This window comes from Notechis scutatus, chromosome 1 (genome assembly GCF_049901735.1).
Source record: "Notechis scutatus isolate UNSWTSFEM ecotype Mainland chromosome 1, rNotScu1.2, whole genome shotgun sequence".
NCBI lineage: Eukaryota > Metazoa > Chordata > Lepidosauria > Squamata > Elapidae > Notechis > Notechis scutatus.
Window position 1 is genome coordinate 220878591 of NC_142009.1, and position 19122 is coordinate 220897712.

Consider the following 19122-nt stretch of genomic DNA (forward strand, 5'->3'; position numbering starts at 1 on the left):
AAAAGGGATTTTGCTTCTAGTTTTATGAGCCATTATAGGTTGTCCACACTTACCAACTGCTTGTTCACTAGTGGTTTGAAATAATAACAATGCTGAATGAGGAAACCTGTGGCAGGTCCTCAAATTTGCAGCCACTGTAGCCATTAAATTTTGTAAGCTGGTCAGAGTCTCCCATGTGTGAGTGGGTTATCTATATACCTTTGATTAATAAATAAATAAATCCACTCTGTCACATGAATGCAATTTGGTAGCTGGTGCACTTTTACAAGAGTTGCAGCATCCCCCGCAGTCATGTGATTGTCATTTATGACCTTCACAGCTGATTTTCAATAAGCAAAGTCAGTGCGGAAGCTGGCAGGACGTTGAAAGTCATGGTCATATGATGCTGCACTTAATGACTGTGGGTGATTCACTTAAGGCTCAACACCAGAATTAACAAATCAAAATTGTAAGTCAGGTTCAGTCGTGGGATATTTCACTTTATGATTACGTAGCTTACTGATGGAGCTGATGGTTCCAATTGTAGTTGGTAAATGGACACTATATGTATTGTCCAGAGGTTGTATTCAGCAGGTTCTGACCAGTTCTGGAGAACTGGTAGCAGAAATTTTGAGTATTTCAGAGCCGGCAAATACCACCTCTGACTGGAGATTTTACAGGATCCTTCTTCTGCTACACCCACCAAGCCACGCCCACAAAATCAGTAGTAAAAAAAATTGTATCCACTGGTATTGTCGTCCCAAAATCATACAAAGCACCCTTTAAAGATATGCCACCGATTCTTATTTGCTGTCAATTTGTTCACATCTAGCACACAATCTGCAGCAAAAGTAATAATAAAAGATATCACTTACATTTCCATGGTATTTTTTTAAAAAAATTCCATGTGGAGCTAAAACACAGTGCCATCAAAAATGCACATATTGTAGTGTGCATTTTTCCTTAATATAGCAATCTTTTAAAGTGGTGTTATCTATTTTTTTATGGAGACTTAGCTCTAAAATGAACCTTTCCATACCCAGTTTTGAACTGCCAACTGCATGGTAGGTTCCAAAAATTCAGAACCGTGCAGATTTTGTCATAAAGCTGCATTCTACATCATTGTTCAGGAAGTCTTTAATAGGGTAAATTTGATTTAAATTGAAAACTGAAGAAATTCTGCTCACTCCCAATAAACAGTTTTCATTTGTTTGAAGATCCTTTCACATGAAAGTAATATTGCTTTCTGTTTCAATGATGCAGATGTAGAGTGTACTCTATTGCAGTATAGCATGACTAAAAGCGTGACTGTAATAGGAAATAAGAATAATATGGTACAGATATATTATCCATTTATTTTGCTCTCAAATGAAATACTAAATAGGTGCATCTTGAAGAATTTGTGTCAGGTGAGTTAGTTTAGCATCTACAACTACAAGCAGAAATCTGAAATCTGAAATGTATTTATTCCGTCAATGACCAGCAGCATAAAATAATAAAAAGACAGATAAAAGACAGCAATTACAATCAGAATCAACAAGGAGAGGTAGGTGCAGTTATGTATTGAAAACTGTAAAATAAATCAAATATTGTATACTCTAAATACCCCTATTACAATAATATCATTTATTTATCTAACAATAATAAAAATAATATAATAGAACTGTTCATTAAAATATATGTCCTCTAAACATTATTAGAAAATAACTAAGCAAAATATTGATAAAAATAAGGATCTTTAGTTCTTTAACCAGTTGTTCCTTATTATCATTGCAGCAACACAAATTTTTGCTACTGGACAAGTGGTAGCTAGATCCGAGTCCTGGAGAAGACAGTTCACATAGAAATTATGTGATCTCATTAGAAATTTCTCTAATAGAGGGGAAATGTACATTAATATGATATTCATGTACAACTTGAAGCACAATAAGATGTAAGATATTTTCAACTTCCCCATTGCCACATGTATACTCAACTATTGGGGTTTTATCATACCTACCCTGGAGGAGTGCTGAGGGGATAAGCAGAAATCTAGTTATGAGGTAAAGATTTTTCCACATGCCTCAGTGTCATTTCCTCTTGAACAATATGGCCAATATTTTCCTTTATTCTTCTGAAGTTGCCTTTAGTTTGTGTCAGCTCTAATGGTAATCGTTGCTAAAAAGAGCTTCCTATTTAATCATCATTTGAGTTCAGCTCCAGCTCCTGGCTTTATATCTGGCTAAAGAGGAACATTTATTAATTTGCAAGTTTGTTATTTTGTAAGCAGAACATGTGCGTGTGAAAACTTATGCTCAATCATAGTATAGTCCATTCTGCTTAGTGAGGCTTCCTGCCACATTTGGGATAAATTGGGATGGGAGTGTATTAGTGTAGAAGGGAAGTGATGAGAAAGGAAACTCATGGTTAAGCACAGTTAAGTCTTATGCTAGCATTGGCTCTTAGTGCTGAGGATTGAAAAATCATTATGGATGAACTGTATTTATTATTATCAACAGCATGGACAAGTTGCTTTGGATATTTAGAGGGTGCTTCTAAGGCTGACAATGGTGAAAGATTAAGTGTGAAGCTGTGAAAAATACGGGCAAATCGAGAGCTCCCAAAATGCGCACCATACATTTTGAGCTTTTCTAATCTTAATACTTAGCATTTTGAATCCCTGAGTATGCAAGATGAATGTCAAGAGGCCACCTCTTAACAAAAAAACTCTGCATAGTAGACATTTTAGAAGGCATGGAATATAAAGCTGAATTGATAGAGACTATTTTCCTGCTTATGGCACTGCAGGTTAGTGTGAAGGGCCAGGAGATGTACAGAAGATTCAAACTCAACAGCCAAGACACAGTAATTGGATTAGAGAAAGAGGGCGGGGGAAGCAATTCAAGCAATATGCAGGTAATCTGCACATTGCATTTTGGTAGCCCCATATGTCCACGTAGGCTGTTTGGGATAAAATCCATTTAATAGCTATAGGCAGCAGAGGACAGTTGCAAAATGTCTTCCATCTTATTAAGAATAGGCAGCAGAGGGCAATTGGAATAAGCCTATCTCTCCACTTTTTATATATGCATCTCAAGTAATATATTGGATATGACAGGCCATTTGTCTTCATGATACTATCGTTTCTCAAGAGGCCTGCTTTGGCCTGTTGTCTGTGCACCTTGTTGAAAGCCCTATAAAGAACACATCTCTAGGGTCTTGTGCTTTGTGAAACTCAGAACATATTACTTTAAAGAAATGCTGAAAGGGGAGGAAAGCATGCAGGTTTTTAGTCATCCTGATCATAGTCTTAACAGGAGTAATTGAAGAAGCAATCTTGGTTATGCGTCAACCGAAACTCTGAACTCCCCATCACATATGGCAGAGCAGACATTGTTTGGCAAAATAATTTGGGTGGCATATACATTTAATCATTTATTATTATTCCTCTGATTTAGAACATTAAATGTAATCTTCCCTTAAATGATGGTTGCTACTGTGTGATCGTACAGATGATTATGAACAAAATGGGTGGAGTATAATCCAGCATAAACCAGTTTGATGTATTCCAGCATCCAGCGGAAACAGGAAGACTATGAGTTCTAGAATAGAATAGAATGGAATGGAATAGAATAGAATAGAATAGAATAGAATAGAATAGAATAGAATAGAATAGAATAGAATAGAACAGAACAGAACAGAACAGAACAGAACAGAACAGAATAGAATAGAATAGAATAGAATAGAATAGAATTCTTTATTGGCCAAGTGTGATTGGACACACAAGGAATTTGTCTTCAGTGCATAAGCTCTCAGTGTACATTAAAGATATAAGTGATAAATCATGATCATAGACAATATAAATACATTCATCATGAATCATAAGATACAACACTTATTGATAGTTGTAGGATACTAAATAAGCAATCAAATCATACTAGGAACTAAATAAAACAATATAAATCATAAAGATACAAGCAACAAGGTTATAGTCATAGGTGGGAGGAGATAGGTAATCAGAAGGATGAGAAGAATAATAGTAATACAGTCTTAGTAAATAGTTTGACAGTATTGTGGGAATTAGTTGTTTAGCAGAAGCACAAAACCACCAAGGTGAAATGGAGCCAGTTATTTTCTCTCAGCCCTTGGATGCAGGCAATGGTAAACTATTTTTTGAAAAACCTTGCCACAAAATCTGCAGGGACTATTCCAGGCAATCTCTAAGAATTGGACATAATTGAACAGAAGAAAAATAATAATAATCTTTATAATGAGAAACCCATTTGTACAAAAAAAAAAAATCAAGGGTTTAAAAAAAGGGAGGAGGAGAAGATAAATGGGGAATAGTTCATAGATAAACAGTAGAACATTATAGAGAATTTGATCAAAGACCTTTTCAGGTCCACATTTACTTTCCAAACCCATCAGCATTTATAGTTTTCTTTAAGTCATCAACCCACAAACTTTTGGATACCAGGGACCATTTCTGTGGGGGGCAGTTTTTCCACAGACCAATGTGGTTTTGTGCACTGCCTGGATCCTGCATGTGCACAGATGGGCTTCAATGCTCCCTCCATTAGAGAAAGCACCGAGAAGCTCTCTTGCAGCATTTCTCCTGATCCAACAATTAGTTGATTCAGATTCCAAAAAGTTCAGTAGGTTGGAGACAATTTCCATTCTTCCCCATTCCTATGTTTCTAGGTTTGCTTAAGAGGTTGTTAGGTTTTCATTAAGAGGAGTTGTTTACTGCAGTTGGTGATGGGAGAGTTCTGCTTGCCTATCTTGATTTGCAATGAAACACAACCCTTCCCTCCAGTATAGTTAGTTTCACTCCAAGCATTAGGTTGAGTAAGAATGACATCTGAGAGCAACAACAGGTTCAGTTTCCAAAAGTGTCAGCCTCCATTAAGATTTTAATCTTGCCAGGGCTACTACTCCTTTCTCAATGTGATATCACTAGCACTGAAGACTGTTAAAGTTGGCGCTATTTTGTCTGTGATTTTCAAGGGACAGTACTGCAACAACATCAGGCTTATTCAAATTACAAATATTGTAATATTGTAGTTGATCAAAATATAAAAATACAGAAATACCAAGAAAATAAGAATAATGGGGAAAAGGGTAAGGAAAAAGAAAATAGGGATGTGTGTAGGATAAAAGTGAAAAGACAAGAAAAAGCATTGACTTCCTACTCTTTTTAGAATAAGATAATAACATACAACCTCAACTTTTTTACTTTTATATAATATATACTAGCCATTTCTATCACAACAAAGCTATCTAATCAGCAAAACCCAAAATCAAATTTTTCCTCTCAAGCACAAAATCCAGAAGTGGTTTCCAAATAGAAACAAATTTAATTGATTTTTTAAACAACAACAATAACAAAGCAGTCAATGTAGCCATCTCTGCTAACTCCATCAACTTTTGCAGCTATTTTTTCATTGTGAGAATCAAAGTATCTTTCAATTTTTGTGCGTAGAGTATTCTTCCTGATGTCAGCATATATAGCATCAAAGTTACATTTTTAAAAAAGTTCTCTGTCCATTAAGCTTAGCAGCAGCATCAGGCTTATTGAATATAGTTATTTTGATTCAGGAACCCTAAGAAATCATATTTCTAGTGTCCCAATGTCAGAGCCTGGTGGCATATTCAGAATAGTATGCAAATTCTTGGAAAATGTAGATTTCCAGAACTTCCATATTCTACAGTTTGGGAGCTTTTAACATTATTATCTGCAACATTATTTTTAATAAATTAGAAACTTAAAATTTTATCTTTCCATTCTACTATAGTCAGTGAGAAACAGAAGTGGGAAAATGAAACAGGCACAAAACTGAATTAATTCAAAGCCAACTTGAATTAAACATGGACTTCAAAGTGAACCATTCATATTATAGGAAAACTTAACTTCACTGTTTTGCCTTCTATGATCTCTCTACCGCAATGAGACTTGTGACTATAGCAAGCTCTCATCAGGAGACTCCAAAGAAGGGTCTGCTAATTAAAGAACACTATTCCCAGCCAGCTCTTCCATATATCAGGTCTCAAAAGTATTCCAGGAACATAATTTATACTCTGTGGCATTGATGATAACTGGCCACTCCAAGAAGGAGATGAATTGATGTTAATGATCCAAAGTTCTACTTTTTTGTGTTCCTATTATCAATAAATCACTGCAAAAGGCTCTCCATGCAAATGTTAACAACACATATGGAATACACCATGTTACTAATTGCCTCACTAATGTGATCTTTCCTTCTTCACTCAACACCTTCCCTAATTATTTTCTCCTCTTTAGCAATCACTCATGCATGTGTGATGATGCAATGATAAAGTGTGGTCACCCTTTTAATAAGCTACTAAAACAACTTGACTGTTGTGTAGTTAGACTGAGATGCAGTACCAAATGGTCCCGTCCCCCTCCCCCCCGCTTGGGATGTGAAAAGATAGGAAAATCCTATGTACACTGTGTTGACCCCGAAAAACAGTTTTTTGTTGTTTTTTTTTGCAGGAAAGAATTGGCTAGTTGTTTTTATTTATTTATTTACATAAGAAAACTCTTTGCATTAGACAAAGAGAAGGCCTGTTTCATGGTTTTTGAAACTGAGAAATGTTTGTGAGCATATATTTGACAGTTTCATAAGAAGTCAGACTCCAAGGGTAATTGATTCTACCATTCTGATATTAGGTGAACAATCAAATGCAACATATGGATGCTGTCAGGCATATCAAATGCCAAAATTAGCTGACCAAGCTAGAAGAATCTGCCAAGTATGGGGATAATATATTCTAAAATGAATTTTGTTTAATTCATTGCTCAGGAAAATTGCCAAGTAGTGAATATTTTATTTCCATTCAGGGTATGTATGTATGCTTGCATGCATGTATGTATGTGTGTATGGTTAGCAAAGCAGTCCGCCTTTTTATAAGACTATTGAAGTATGTAAGGAAAAAGATGACGCCATAAAGAAAGATTCTGCATTGACAGAGAATTGAAACTGGTAGAAGAAGGTACTCCATTCACATGGTTTCAAGATGCTTGCATTATTCCATCAATTTGAAAAGGAACAACACTGAAGAAAAGATAGTGTGCTTCCCATTGGGTTTGTGCACTGGAAGTTGACATTCAAAAATATTGAGAGGATGCCAAAGATCCATTCTACTTATCTAAACTCACCCATCTCTTTGTATGCTTTGAAATAATTGAGCAATTCAGCACTTATTTCGTGGTCCAAAGGGAGATTTGAGCTGCAATTTATCTATGATTCAACGTCCTTGAACTTATTAGGTCCTACTATCAGCTAGACATAGATTATATTGTCCTATTAGTTCCAATAGGAGAGAATATCTGTAGCTCAAGGTTGAAATGTAGAGTCCTTGATGGTCTCTGAATTGTTCGCTTCAAGAGATTTCATTACCAGACTAGGTAATATTATCAGTGCTAGTGAGTTTGGGGTTTCTCCCTGTTTATATACAGTAGCTTACCCTGCCGATGTTGGTCGTATCATGTTGAACTTAGAGCACAACCATCTATGTTGGGGTATGGCCCTCCATTGCTATCACATTATGATTTTTAATTATGGCAAAATGGGAAATTATTGAAGGGGATTAATTACATTAATTAGATTTTAATGTAACATTGTTTCTGTTCAATTAAATAAAGCATATTGTCAGCGTTCCAGGGAAAATCCATTCCTGTCAGTAACAGCTCCACTCAATTTTTTTTTCCTGGCCCTAAAGTTACTTTTATATAGTATCTTTAGTTCCCAGGTAAAGATTGTCAAAAAAAGAAAGAAAGACTTCTGCAAAAAAAAAAAAAAGGAAATGTAGGAGAGATGGGAGATTATATATTATATATTGCATGACCTTTACATTGGAATCTTGATATAGTTACAGAGAAATAAAATGCAAACACTCTATTGAAATTAAATTATACCAAATTAGCAGTATTCATGGAGAGGTGAGACAAGGGGAGGTACATGGGGGGAAAAAGCAGTGCTGCATCAATTCAACAAAACTGCATCCTTTTGTAGTATATGGTGGACTATATGTCTGCAAGAAATGTGTTGACTATATTACAATATGGCTTGCATTATTTTGATAAAAGGGAAATGCACAACTCTGATCTAAAAGCAAAAACACAGTTATCAGAGGATGAAAAGAAAAGTTCTTGCCCTCTTTTCACCCAAGGTGCACCCATAAAAACACTCTAGTAACATGTAAAACTCACCCATTTGCATTTCTAGGAAAGGGTTTAAGAGCCTACCTCAGCCACACCAGTTTGTTAGCAATCCAGAGGATAAGGATTAGAGTACCAGATTCCCTCTGTTAGAGAGAAGAGTAATTTCAAAATTTGATAAAAATAAACAAACAAACAAATAAATAAATGTTTACAGCTGGAACATAAATAGAAAACACACAAAAAGTCCTATATTAAACAACAATAAGCACAAATATATTGTATCTACATAAACACACACACACACACACACACACACACACACACACACTATGTAAGTGTGTGTTTATATGTACTGTCTATGTGTATAAGCCCAATATTTAGGAGAAGAAATAAATATGTCTATGTATGTATGTGTATATGTGTGTACTATGTATGTGTGTATGTGTCTGTGTGTATATAATTCCAATATTTAGGAGAAGAAATAAATATTAGGAAACAATGCATGTGGCTAGAAATATGTGCATGCCAATATATAATTATGCATACATAAGGTCAATGTGCATAAATATGTGTGAATTTTAGAGGGGGCTGTTGGTGCTAGAACTGTGTTAAAGAACTGTGTTTTGTTTGTTTTGTATGACCTACCTTCTCCTTTGATTGTAGAAACAGGACTGAGCGAATTTGGAGGTAATAGGATGAGAAGCAAAGTGAAAGAGAAATTAACAGATTTGCTCATTCATATTCAGTTATTCTATGAACAGCTGTTAGTTTGCTTTGGTACAAAACTCAAAGAAAGATAAAACATTGCACAATAGAGATTTAGAATTCACACCTTTATAAACATTTTCTCCCTTTTGCATGAAGTTGTGGGCAAATATTTACCTTGTCTTTGATTAAATATGCAACAGTCGGGTGAAACAGCTTTGCAGGTTACATTCATCTGCAAGTTGACCAACCCTGGGTAGAAAATCTTGAAGTACACTTATTGATTTCATATTTAATTAGAAAAGCTGCAAAATGAACTGGTAATTATTTTTAGAAGCCATTTGACTAATAACTTGGCAGCAATACATATTTCATGTATTGTAATATGCTGAAAGATATGGTGCCAAAGGCAGGTTGACAAACCAACTGATGACTGGAACAAAAACTCCCAAAGCATAATTTGAAGATTGCTTTAATTACATTATGTGATATAAATGATCTAAAAATTAAAATAAATTATACACATATTCTTATTAGAGGCATAATGTCATATAGAACTAGTCCGCTGGAACATCTGAATTCATGAATACACAAAACAAAGTCATTTGGTATTTGTTCTGTAATATAGTTAATGAAACAATTACTCTTTGTGAAGAATATTATGAAAGAACAGATAATGGATGAAAAGATGAAAGAAGATTATTGATTGTGATAGCTTAACTGCAATTGTAACTTTGTATTACATCAGGTCTCCAGGGATCAATTTTGTTCAATTTTGCTTATTGTAGCTTAGAATTGTGCTGTACATTGATTTTAATTCATTTTGATGAAAGAATTCAAGCTTTTCTTTCAATGTAACTTTCTAAGAAGATAGTTTCAGTAAAATTCCCAAGGATGGAGTATGAATTTCTTACAACATAATATATTTAACTTGAGATGGGCAAATGGTGTACATGAATATCCTGAATTTCACTATATAGTACTATTGTCTCAATAATGGTGTTCATCATCCAAGTTTCCATAAATCCCAAAAGAGATCATAAGAAGGAAGCTTGTCCCAGGAGGGTTGTGTTTTGTTTTTGTTTGTTTTTGTTATGTTATGTTTTGCTTTAGACAAGAAGATATAGGCAGCTAGGGAAGGTCTACAGTAAAACAGAACACAACCCCACAACAATGGCATCTCTTGCCATCTCCAAAGGAAGCACAGAAATATCACCAACAGACAGAGAGGATAAAATCTTGAGCCCCCCGAGAATAAACAGAGAAGCAGACAATTCTTTCGTAGCACAGGAAAGCCTTTGAGAAACTCTGAATCACATTTCAGTAGATTTTTAAACAGCATTTTTTCAGCTGTTTCAGGAGTCAATTTCACTATCAATCAAGTACAATCCTTTACATATTTATTCAAAAGAAAATGCTACTCCTTAAAAAAAAAGCTTAGTAAGGAAACTGTGCATTGGCAAATTGGTGGAGGCTGTATTTAATGGGTGATTTTTTTCCCCTTCGCTTGCTTATTTATTTACTTGTTTTTATGTGCCAGAGCTAGTATAATTAAAAGATATTTTGGGTTAAAAGCACATGTTTTTTTCAAACTATTTAGTTTTAAAAGCATTGCTATGTTAGAAAATGAAACATTCCTTTCAGGTGGTTCTCGTTTATTTGACTTTATTAATAATTGCTTTAATTAAAGATATTTGGTCTCAAAATGTTATTTGTAGCTCTCTTAGTTGTAGGTATATGGAAGTTTTGATCAGTATTATGCACAGTTTTGTTTAGCAGCTGTATCATTAGGGTTTGTGTAATTATACTTTAATAAACTGTAATTTTATATCGCAATCTTGAAGTTTATAAATGGTCCGTATAAATGATATTTCAGAGTTTTTATGGAATTCTATATCTTATTTTTATTCTGATTGTTATGGTTTATGGTTAACAAATGAATTGATGCTTTAATGGTATGAATATATTTTTCAATATGTTTAGATAATTAAAACAGGCATTTTAAAAAAAATGATTGAAACATTACACTTTTTTATTTTCCGCCATTCACTTTCAAATTAATACAATTATAAGGATCAAACTTGTCAGAATGAGCTTTCTGTGGTTTTTAAAATATAAACATGATGACTCAACTTTAAAGATGAGGCACGATACAATCTCTGTTTAAGATGCTATAACTTTATCAAAACTGTGATAAAGCTGTGACTTTTTTACACTTTGGTCATAGGACACCTGTAGCCTTTTTGATGAGATTAGATTCCAGATTCTTCCAACTGGAGTCATCCTATTTGCGCTACAGTTCAATTATATTTGGTGGGCCGCAGGTTTTTTGTTCCTGATCTGTTATAGTATCATCGTATGCTAGTGGTCTCATTAGTCTGTTTTACAAGTAGGAAATATTGTGTTCTCTTTCTTAAAGAAAAAAAAAAGAAACCACAAATCACCTACATTTCTTTTATCATTCTTTTATCCTCAAGATGTCTGTGTTTATGTATGAGTCAAATTGCTTTAGTGCATGTAAACGGCTAGAACAATCTACAGTGCATAATATTCAGAATCAGTTTTCCTTTTTTTTGACAGAACATGTCATGATTCACTTCTGAAAATGAAAAATGACTGTTTGCAAAAATATGTCACACAAATGCTTTGTCAATTGGAGAGAGCATAGCATTGTTAATTGTCCACAAACCAACTTTTTTTTTTCTTTTAGTGGCTTTAGTGGTGGGATTTTTAGATGACATCTGCAGTTTATTGATACAACTTGCTTGAATTATCAACATGACTTTTTCCTTGATGTTCAGTCTCTTGTTGCTTCTTTGGTTTGTATCCTCTTGTCTTTATTTATGATGTACCATAAAGCAGACACTTGGAAAGGTCCAAGATTGAAAAGATGAGGAAGCTGAGATACAGCAATTCTTATCTTTTCTCCAATTTTACCTCTCACACAAACAGGATAAATGCTTTATGATTCTTTCTGTTAAGGACAAAATACAGACAAGTTTTGCCAGTTGATTTCAAGACTCACAGAACTATGATTTAGTGGATCTGATGTGTAAAGTACTTTACTTCTTCAGCTGAAATGGATAATCTTTCTTTTTCCTTGTCCCACTGAGACTTCCTCTGCTTAGATTTACTTCCCGCTTCTTCACAGCAATTTAGTGATATAGGAATGGGTACTTTGTATAATCAAAAATCTTTCTTTCTTCTATTTAAGGAAGCTTGCAAGTCCGATACAGATTGAGTAAAGACAAGTCTCTTATTTTCACAATTGATTCTGGAAACTTTGCTAACAGAGAACTACACAGCGTGAAGATCAATAGAGATGGAAGAGAGCTGACTATTCAGGTATCTAATTTACCATTTGTTGTGGCCCACAGCTTCTTGAACCCTTTAATGTCCTTAGTAATCGAATGAAAAGATAAATTTGATACCTGTACTGAAAAGCACATGCCCATGTTTGTTAGAGTTGCTATTGGGTCTTGTAAGTAGCTACCGCAATGGCATGGTCAGATAAGCACTTTGCCGAGCCAAGTGAGAGTTTTGTCTTCTGGCTGCAGCAACTACATTCAGACGGGAAATAAGAACAGAAGAACAGAAAGAAGGATGATCCAAAGTTTTCATTGTTCATGCCATATTATCTGGGCTTATGCTTTTACACCATACAAAAGAACTAGCAAGTCATAACATAATCGGCTGAAAAACCTTAAATTTTTCAAAGAATTTTTCAAAGTCTCCTTTGTTCATCCCTGTTCCTTATCACCATGCTTTGATGCCGTGTCATTCGAAATTCAGAACTCCTGGAACTTTTTTTCTCTAGAAGAGAATATAAAGATCAAGGTTGAACTGTGGAGTTCTTTGTGCTTTCTGAACTTGTTTGTCTGAGACATTTGAAACAGATGCAAGCAGACAACCAAGCTCAGAGAGAATCAAAAACTCCATTTCTTTCGCTGTTAGTATAATGCTCCATTTAGGGATTTAATATTTACTGATGTCTATTAATTTTGTTTGATTCCAATTTATAATTAGCCTATAAGATTAAGTCAATTGGTATTTTTGCTAAAGTAAGACTTGTAAGCTTTGATCACTTTCTGCTAATAGAATGTTATCATCCATATACCTAAAATAATAGGCTGCAGATATTGGGGAATGAAAACACATAGGAGAAAAAAACAAAGGTTGTATCTCCCTCCCTTATAAAAACTGATAGGATCCTAGTATTGTAGTAAAGTTGTTCTTTGAATTCTTCTTACCAAGGAGTAGAGAAGACAAGAAACACATACTTTGATGCATTACTAAGGTAGAAGAAAGCCAGAGAATAGAACTTGCTCTCATTTATATTTGGAGTGTGAAAGATCAGCAACAAAAGAAGCATGTTGGTAAATGCCATGGTTACAGATATGGGAGAAACCTAAAGGAAGAATGATAGAAAAATGTCAAAAAGAAAAAAACCAGAAAAAATATCACACCAGTTGGTTATAGATCTAGAATGCAATAAAGAAATATATATTGAGCTTCATGATACATTTAATTTAAAGTTAAATGTATAGGCTGAGTAAAGATTACAATGTCAAAACGATCTTGTGCCTTCTTTAGGGAATTATTCATGAAGATGTATTTTGCATTTGGCTCACCCTACATTCAAGAGAATACAGTTCAGTAGGATTGCGCTAATGACTTCAAAACAAATTTCCCAAAATAACATCATTCTGTCTATTGTCCTAATTACAGTATAAGGCACCTTTTGGTCAGAAGGCTGATTGTGAATTATTCTAATAATTCTGTGCTTTGACACACAACAAAATGAAAGATCAATGAATTCTAAACACCTGTCGATTTGCAGTCCTCCATTTCTCAAATGCTGTTCTGCTATTGTGTATGACTTGGCATAGGAACATGCATAATTATAAGAAACTGAAAACAGAAGCAGCATCAAGTTGATTAAGAATCCAGGCTAATTGAGTCCTAGGAAAACAAATTGGACAGCTTCCCAACATTGTCTGACCTGCACAGATATTGGAATGATAAAGTTGACAGCTACAAGCTTGGGGAATTACTGAGCTGCTCTCAAAATCTCAGTGTTGAACAAACATGGGGAAGATTTCTCTGACAGGAGCTTCATGTTGGAGTGAAATATAAATGTGGGAAAAATGCATACCAACAAAAGAACATAGTATTCACTTGCTTACCAAAGTATTGTTAATACCATGCATTTTTACTTCCCTTCCAGATTGACCAGGTTCTCAAAGTCAAGCACAACTTTTCCTCTGAGGTTGAGTTTGGAGCCATCAAATCGCTGACCTTGGGGAAAGTGACTGGTAGGCATATGAAATATCTTTCTGACTGACTTATAGATAATTATTTTATGGTCAACCATGCAATGCATTGTTTGGATACATGTTGGCACACTTTTATTTTCAATATATTGCTTACATCATTGCTATGTCAAAACAGTGTTAATATGAAACTCATTGCAAGAGATTATGCTTTTTTTTTTTACTTGGCAGGCATAAATGTTGATGCTGACTATAAGATCTTTTCTTGTGCAAGAAAATTACAGAAGAAAAATGTTGAGTTATGAAGGCTATTGAGCTCCTGAACAGCTCAATAGCAGATTGTCACAGACTTCAAATATAGAATCAGGCTGTAAAGCAGATAATACTTTAAGGATTCTTTTTAATATTCCATATTTAGTGGGTAGTAAAACGGAAGTAATATAACAACAGCAAAGAGAATTAATTACTTTGAAGCTGGTACAGTACAATCCCGTGCATGTTCACTTAAAATTTGAGTTTAATGGATTTTACTGCTGGCAAAGTTTGCACATGGTTGCAATTTAAGATGTATAACATTGTTACATGTGGTAAGCCACATTGCCAAGAGTGAAGAGGAGGGGTTGATGCAATTGTTCGGAGACCATTGCAATCACTGACAGCACCATGTGTCAGTTCAATTGTGCCATAGTGACAGTCTGGATTCTCCACAAGCACCTGGATGCCATCTCAGATCTGGTATTGGAATCCCAAAGTTTTTGATCTTGGGACACATGAATTGTCACACTCTGGGCAATGATTCCAGAATGATTTGTGAGATCATGGCAACCATGACAACCATGCTACAGGTACCATAGTGGTTATAATACACAGAGATGGTCCCACCCCTGATTTGTTGCTTACACAGAGTAGATGAGCTGTGAGCTCAATCTGGAGAACATTGATATCTGCCCTTTCTCATCACTTTCTACTCAAATTGCAAATTGTCAATATGTTCTTAAGATGATAACCATCTTATGCCAGGCTGACCACTAGAATACCAGAACTGATCCGTCCCCCAGAATTGATGAGAATCATGAAGGGAGGACTGTATAGAAAGTCCTGCCATTTGGAAAAGTGAGGAAAATGCAATCCCCGAATGTCCTCTGACTGAACTCTTATTGCTTCCTCAAAATCCTCATAATTTTTTTTTCTCTCCTTGACACTTATTCCAGGAAAATGAATCTATGATTACAGTGTATATGATAAAGGGAGGGGGTAAGATTTTCTTTTTATTGTCAGCAGCCTGCGGTTCTTTGAGATAAACACGGAATAGAAATGTTTCAAATAAACAGAAGTACTTTCCATTTCAGTTATGCCATGCATCCAAGGAATTAAAACATTATTTTTAGCTTAAAAGACCAGCATTTGAGAATAAAGGTTCCCACTCTGTGTCCTTGAATGTTCAGAACTGATATATTTACCTAGCCTGCAGTAAAAATCATGGCAAAAAGACTAGACTGGAACTGCCACTGAAACAGAGAATGAGATAGATGATTAGCGTGCATCCAAGAACAGTTATAGGGAAGTAACTATTCTGCTCCAGTAAAGCACACAAAGCCATTGAGTTCAATTTGCATGTCTCTCCATACCCTTAAAAAAACTAGCAATTGCATGTGTGAAATGGTAACATACCCAAATGCTTTGTCCCTTCTCTTTATTTAATCTAGCAACCCTGTGCTGAATTTACCGTCGTTTCTTTTAGTTAATGCACTTGATAGTCTAGCTAGCTAGAGGCTCCATTTAATAATTGCTAGGTGAATATTGTTCAGTACTTCAAAACTTAAGGACACCATTGGATACCGTGCTCCAGATGTGAATCTCCTTATCTTTATCAAAGCGAGGCTATGAAACAGGCCCAGCCTTTTCCTGAAATTAATTACCTTGCTTCCAGGCAATCTGTTTTCCCTCGATGTGCATATCTCATCTGGGAATTTTTCAGGACAGCAAAGGAGCTGAAATTAAATGGCTGTGTTTTCCATTAAATTAAAGGGGATACTTTTTATGTGCATGGTCAGTCATGCATGCCTGCATCTTATATTCAAGAGGAAGATTAACTAAATGAATCAAAGAGTCTGCACACAAGTTGGTTCTGAAATTAACTGTATATAAATCTCACAAGCCAGGTGGAGTGGAATGTGAAAATGGTGTCAGCAATGTCAGTTATCTAAGTAAGAAATGAGGGATATTATATGACATTAGTTGTTTTTTTCCAATAGCCCTTTAAATGTAAGCCAAACTCTCCAAAATTACAGTTCTGATTTAAAAAAAACAGGTTTTAAAATTACAACACCAGAACAATGTTATCTGATGAGCACCCTTGATTCTGATCTTCAGATTTTTATTACATGGATAAAGAAATATAAATACAATTCCAAATATGAATTTTATTTTTATCATTCATGTTGCTTCTTTTTTTTCTTTTATTCCTTCTTGTATTGCATTGGAAGATAAAAGTTTGCATTCTTGCATTATTTCAGGTTTTATCTAGCTATTTGGTGGAAGAATTATACAGTTCTTCTAATCTCATGGGGCAATTTATAATCCTTCCAAATCTGAGTGCTTATATTGCCAATATTCTAAGTCAGCCTTCCCCAAATGGATGCTTTTCAAATATGTTGATGGGATTATATCAAGACAGCAATTTCATCAACTGTGTTGGTGGGGATTATTATTTCAAAATGTGCTAAGGTCTTTATGTTAAGAAAAATGGACTAAGGATTGAAATTCCTGATCACTAGCTTCAAACAGGACATCTACTGATGGCCGAGTATGATTTGTTATTTAGGAAATCTGTGGCACCCCACAATAGTTCCCTGCCTCTCTCATTAATGATAAGCTGAATGTGACTGATTGGACCTGAAATCCAATATATGGATGGCCATAGCTCTTATGTTATGAAATGAATTGGAAATATGATCAACCTAGACATCGTTTCAATTTCCTTGGGGTAGAACCTACAGTCTACAGTAACCTGCTATATTCCAGTTCTAGATTTCACGAACATCAGCCTGCTTCTTCACAGTTTCAGAACTGTAAGAAGCTCTGTGTGATAGCAACTGTAGCAAAAGGAAGAAAACTTATATTGTTTACATACATTTCAGACTAGGGAGAGGAGCAGGAGGCAGAGAGCATTAGATTTTATATTTCTCTTTAAATCTTTGCAATCAAACCACCATTGTTTGGCTTCAGATTGGAAAGTAGGTTGGATTACAAGACAATATTGACCTAAAGTTATTGTTTAAGCTTCCATAACTGAATGAGGACTTCAAAGTTATGTTGAACCATGTGTTGGCTTTGATTTATGAGATACACTGGTTACTAGCTACTTCAACTTCCAGAATTCCTCCTCCAGTCATGTTAGCTCAGGAATTCTGGGCATTGAAGTCCACAAGTCTTAAACTTGCCAAGTTTGAAGACCCTTGGTTTAGAGCTTAGTTATCTACTCAACCAAGGAGTTTGAGCAGACTGTGCATGCTGCAGATGCCTTCAATTGAACAATCCCCATCTCCCAAGATTCATACAGACTGATTCTAGAGTTGTTCCAAAAGTCATTGAAACATTTCTCTGCTCCAAGGTGTGAGGTAGATGCTGAGCCTTTGTTAGGTTATTGTTGATGGTGGCGATTTTGACTGTTTTGTTGTTTTACTTTCCTGGACACAGGTTTTTTTTTTTACTGGTTTTCTTTGTGTGCATTGGATTAATTTCTTTTTGGAATCAGGTCGTCTTCCAATCTAATAATAAATAAATAATATTTTTTTTAAAAAAAGCAATTAAGCTGGGTCTCTCTCAACAGTCCTTATTCAACATTATTCTTTGTTGGCTCTCACTTCCTAACAATATGCAGCTTCACAGAAAGGCAATGAAGAACAGATAAATAGACTGAAAGTACAATTTTAAAGTTATTTATACTGAGTTATAATAAGGCACTCTTCCTGAGCCTGTCAGTTTCTTTTTATCTTTCTCTGTATGTATGTATTATACATACATGCATACATGTATACATCCTTACACACATATACTGGCATACAATAAGTATGCAAACAACTGGAAAAACTGACATTATATTTTGAAATTGAAAGCTTTTGAATGATTGAATTATGATGTATAGAAACATTTGCATGCCTCCAAAAAAACAACAACCTATAGTACGACTAGCAATGGAGTAAGATCAGGATGACCAAGAGAACCATGATAGCGCAGTGATTAGAATGCAGTACTGTAGATTACTTGCAATTTGGCAGTTTGAATATCACCAGGCTCAAGGTTGACTCATCCTTCATCCTTCTGAGGTCAGTAAAATGAGGACCCAGATTGTTGGGGGCAATATGCTGACTCTGTAAAACCACTTCAAGAAGGCTGTAAAGCACTGTGAAGTGGTATACAAGTCTAAATGCTGTTGCTGTTGCTATTCTCCTTTCTCATTACCAATTTTTGTTCTGAAATGGAAACAGCCCACAATGTATCTTTCTGGATGTATTACAAAATTGACTACTTATACTGTAACAGTGGGATCTCTCTGAAACTTGGAAAACTTTAATAGATCATCCACCTAAGAATTGCCTGGTGTGAGCTTAAATGGACTCCAGAAGATGGTAGAGGACAGGAAGGCCTGGAGGAACGTTGTCCATGGGGTTGCGCTGGGTCGGACACGACTTTGCGACTAACAACAATTAAATAGGCTATCCCTTAGAACAATTAGAGAGGGTTTTTTTTTTTAATTGTTCCAATTCTACCTGGATCTTAGTACACAGTAACTGGAAGGGAGAGTCATTTCACAGTGAGAGGAAAACATTCTACTTCCACCTCTAGAGACTGCTATTATTGTCAGAAATAGAGTTTGTAGTATTACTTAATTGCTGTGCCTTATTCTATACTTCAGGGAGAGTCTATAGGATCCCTTTGGGAAGGGTTGCCAAAATAGAGGCTTGCAAAGTCTCCACCGTCTTCTTCATGAGATCTTTC

General features: G+C 35.2%; 1 protein-coding gene across 2 annotated transcripts in view; it reads left to right on the plus strand.

The window, feature by feature from the left end:
- The window catches only part of CNTNAP5 (contactin associated protein family member 5), a 432771-nt gene that overhangs the window by 396167 nt on the left and 17482 nt on the right, over positions 1-19122 (plus strand). For both annotated transcript variants that reach the window (XM_087950302.1, XM_087950301.1), the window contains exons 20-21: positions 12063-12193; positions 14076-14163. In XM_087950302.1, coding sequence (XP_087806428.1) covers positions 12063-12193; positions 14076-14163 — 219 coding nt within the window. The remainder of the gene's footprint in view (positions 1-12062; positions 12194-14075; positions 14164-19122) is intronic.